The 4,406-nt window shown below is 37.5% G+C and overlaps 1 protein-coding gene across 1 annotated transcript in view; it reads left to right on the top strand.

The window, feature by feature from the left end:
• Nucleotides 1–4,406, top strand: part of LOC107099005 (olfactory receptor 1496-like) — a 9,782-nt gene that overhangs the window by 947 nt on the left and 4,429 nt on the right. The window contains exon 2 of the mRNA XM_015396930.1: nt 1,567–1,626. Coding sequence (XP_015252416.1) covers nt 1,567–1,626 — 60 coding nt within the window. The remainder of the gene's footprint in view (nt 1–1,566; nt 1,627–4,406) is intronic.

Raw genomic sequence — 4,406 nt, 5'->3', positions numbered from 1 at the left:
ATTTTTCTTCATCAAAAATGTTTGCCATGCTGTAAAACTAAATCATTGATCTAACCTCAGAAAGATTGATAAAATAAATACTAAAACAAAAGAAACATGCATTTGGGCAATGAATCCATTATTCATTTAATCCACTTCATCACATATCCTCTCAAAGCAATTTACAAAGAAGATAGTTAAATCAGATCATCCAGTCTTATAAGTTAAAAGCTTTCGATCCAAGGAAACCCAGTGCCGTTACCTCTACGACAATCCCTCACACCGAACACACATGCAGTGACAATAGAGGGGTAAAACTCCTTTTTTGCAGGAATAAAACTTTCATTAGAACCAGGTTCATTGAGAGAGGCCCTATGTCGAAGTGGACTTCTTTCAGAAGAAGTGAGAAGCAGACATCAATGGGAAGATGGAGCATGAATCTATAATCACTTGCAATGTTAGAAAAGCTAACATTAAACTAGATCTACAGTGGCTCTATCTGGGAAAGAAACAGAAAATAAGATGAGCTCTGGACCAGTTCGCATGTCAAAGGATGAGAAAAAGAACAACCAGTTAGTCACAGTAAAAGCTGAACCCCTAGCTTTGTATAGGAAAGATACAAGACTACACTGAAAAACAGGTCCAATTCTATCATCTGTAATCTTAGGTATGGATGGAAACAGCCAAGCTAATGCTTCAGTCCATGGTGGTCTTACATTCAAACAGAACCAGACCAGATGCAGCTACCATAACAAAAAGCAAAGAGAGCATAAAGCTAAAATGAAATACTGCAGGACAGGATAGAAGAGATAGAATAAAGCAAAATGATCCAGGATAACCTGAGTCATTCTAACATTACTATGGAGTATTTAACTCCACGAGATCTTAGCTTTGACAGTGGTGCTGGATGTAGGAGTTTGCCCTTCAGCAAAATATTTTTCAAAGTTGCTAACTACTTAACCTATATTTTGGTCAAAGAGACCAATTTGTATTTGTCAAGCTCAGAACAGAAGGATACAGTATTAAAAGTGGACAAAGAGATTTCTCAAAACGTTTATTGAAAACTGAACCAAAGTGAAGAATGGTGTGGTCTCATAGTTCAGTCTAAACCCAGAGGATGAGGATGGTTCATGCCGACCGGGTTGCCAACGTGGAGCAGCAGTCGCAGCAAAGAGAGTCCCAGACACTAGAAATTACAACAGGTTTCTGTTAGGTTTATTCAGTGATGATTATAAAATTGTATCTATTATTGTGTATTTAAGTTCTTCTTTTGCAAACCTACATTTATGAACCCAACATTTGTGGTGCTAAAACCCGGGAGTGAAGATCCAATTGTCCAATTGTCCTCCCTTCGCCGGACGGGGCCAGTTTGGTCCAACCCTGCCCTGGGCATCTTGGTGACGATTCCAGAGGAACTGATTCTACACGACAAAGGGTAGGCCTAAATCTTTTGATCAAAAGTTTGTCTAGGACCATTTAAGTTACAACTGTAATCGCAAGAATATTTGACGAGACCAAGTCTTGTTGATGGATATGGCATCTGGGTATTCTGTGCTTTAGAGTATGGGACTCTGTGTTGTTCTTCAGGTGTTGTTCTTCAGGTTTGCAGCTGCCGCAGCAGGGATTTTTGACAGATACGGCATCTGGGTATCCGGTGCGTGCGAGGGCTTGTACTTGTACACTTTGGAGTTGGAGACTCCAAAGTGTACAAGTAACGATAGGTGTTTTTTGTCTATGTTGGTTAAAATAAAAAAATATAATAGGCCTTAAAATAGGTGTGACTGTGTGAGAACCTTTCAGGTTCTGTTGTTTCATGCTAAAACAGCAGGGGTTTAATACAGCACAGCTCTTGTGCATGCAGAGGCAAGAATTTCTCACCTGGAAAGGTAGAAGCAGAAATTACCACAACAGTTTTTGGGTGCTGTCCTGTTGAATAAACATCCAATGCATAGAATACCCTAGGTGTTTGTACTGGACTAAATTCTTTAAAATGGGAAAAGGTCAAAATAAATGTTGAGATAATTTGAAATCTACGATTAAAAGTTTGTAGAAGCACGGGATCCAACTAAAAATAAACACTTGAATATGCAGTTTAAAAAGCTATGGGTTTGAGGAACTAAAAGATGAAATAACTAAAATGAGCCAGGGAGGTAAAATAATTAAAAAGGATGGGTTCAGGGAAGAGTATAGAGAAGATCATAAGGGGTATGGAAAGTTTGTGTCAGATTGATGCAAGTAATTTAAAATACTTGTAGAAGTGGAAGTTAGAGTATGAAATACATGGTGTGTGGAAGTAGATCAATGGAGAAATGTTGTGTGCTGGCTAAAAACAAGCACTAGTGCAAAAATAAAAAAATAAATACATAGATAAATAAATAAATATATAAATAAATAAATGAGCTCCAAATGGTGAGGTGTTGGTATAATACATGCGCAAAGTAGATATGTTATTATTAAAGATTAAATAAATAGATCTAATGTTGTGTTTGTCCGTCTTTTAATGTTATGTGTATCTGTCTTTAAAGTTATGTTTGTGGGTTTTTTTAAGTTGTTTGTGCATCAAAAAGATAATGAAACACAGTTTAAAGGGAGACAGCTTGAATCTGCAGTAGCGGGGGAGTATGTCTGTGGATCGGTGACTGCAGCATTGATCCAGCTGACAGCCATCCTAATGCGCCTGCAGGGTCTCCAAAATTATTAGTTTCGGAACCAAAATATTAAAAATAAATAACCCATCAGAAAAATATTTTAGTCATGCAAGCTATGATACAGGGAATAAAAAAATTTGAGGGATTAAATAAGTAGATTGTGCAAGCTAAAACATAGAAAAAGCTATGAAGTGTAGTTTGGACCATGATTGGGCTCAAGTGAGGGGCTGGTGGTCACAGGGGAAAAACAATTGGTCACTGCTGAAGAGGGATTAACGGTGGAAGCTGGTTTTGTGTGAAGCCAAGACTGTCCAGTTAATGTATTAGGCAGAGATTTGTTAAGGAAATTGCAATTAGTGTTGGTGCCTACAGACAAAAGGGGTAGTGGTGAAAAGATTCACATGCTGCAGGAGTAAGTTACTCCAGAGAAGCAGCTGACACACATGTGATACATTCAGGCTCATTCCCAAAAACATGAATAGTTCTAGCAATTAATGGACAGGCAGTTTCAGGAGCCTGTAATACTTGTGTTAAAGATAATGTAAATGCTAAAACCATCTAAAAGGCAAATTTTTGTAAAATCAGCAAATAACCAAGCATCCTAGAAATGTATGTCAAGGGCAATAGAAATAGAAGACCTTCAAACAGGAAAAAGGTTGCAAGGTTGCATGTTTTTGTAGTAATATCACCAACTCACCCCATTTATCTGTTAAAGTGAGACTTGATGGAAAATTAGGCATTGCGATTTTCCCCACGCTGGGGGAATGAAGGTTGTATGAATAATACATGTAATGGTGTTGCAACTAAATCCTTCTGTGTTTTATGCAACATGCTTAGTATTTCTGCTCCATGTCTATTTTTCAACTATTATTCCACATTATGAAAAAAGACTTAGCTTTTCTTAAGTTTTTTTATGACACACTAGTAGCTATGTCAGAGAAGCAGACAGCAATTCACAAAGCTAAAAGTAGAATTTTTCTCAGCAACTGTCTTAGCTGTGTAAAATTATCAAAAACCGTGCATCGAAATAGTTCACGGTTAAGCAAGTTATATGACCTCTGTGTTGTTACAGTCTCATAGTGATAGGCTCATACCTGTAGTGTCCTACTCTTCAAGGTTAAAGGGGACCCGTGGATACTACAGCTCCCCCATATTCTCATTTTTTATATATATATATTTATATATATATATATAAATTATATATATATATATATATATATATATATATATATATAATTATATATATATATATATATATATATATATATAAAACTATAACTGAAGCGTGTAACAAAATTAATTTCCCCCTGGCATAATCAAAGTATTTCTGATTCTGATTGAAAGCAGCAGCTATTTTGAGCCATGAGTTTATCATGTCTCTAGAGGGGGGATATTGAGTATAGTACAACAAGTATTTAATCCAACTGCAGGATTAAATAACTACTTTAAAAATTTTTGCAGAGCATGTCTCACATGTTGCGAAGAACATGTAATCTGCCCAGAGCTCCTTTGGTTTCCCCACAGGAAGGCCTGAAGCCTGGAGACCGAGTGCTGATTAAAATCATCAAGGGGAAAATTGGGCATCTTCTAGGTGTGAAGGACCCTACATTGTGCAACTAGCAACTCCAACCGCTGTGAAGATCCAGGAGAGAGACACTTGGATCCACCAGAGTCATTGTAAGCTGATTAAAGATTTTTCTCAGCAGGAAGCCCAGTTACCTTCACAGGGCCCCCACGACGACGGTAGGGATCTGTGGTGAAGCCCAGCTACAAAAGGGT

This window comes from Cyprinodon variegatus, unplaced genomic scaffold, assembly GCF_000732505.1.
Source record: "Cyprinodon variegatus isolate N-32 unplaced genomic scaffold, C_variegatus-1.0 Scaffold830, whole genome shotgun sequence".
NCBI classification, from domain to species: domain Eukaryota; kingdom Metazoa; phylum Chordata; class Actinopteri; order Cyprinodontiformes; family Cyprinodontidae; genus Cyprinodon; species Cyprinodon variegatus.
The sequence above is the reverse complement of the archived record's forward strand: the minus strand, read 5'-3'. Positions and strand labels throughout refer to the sequence as shown.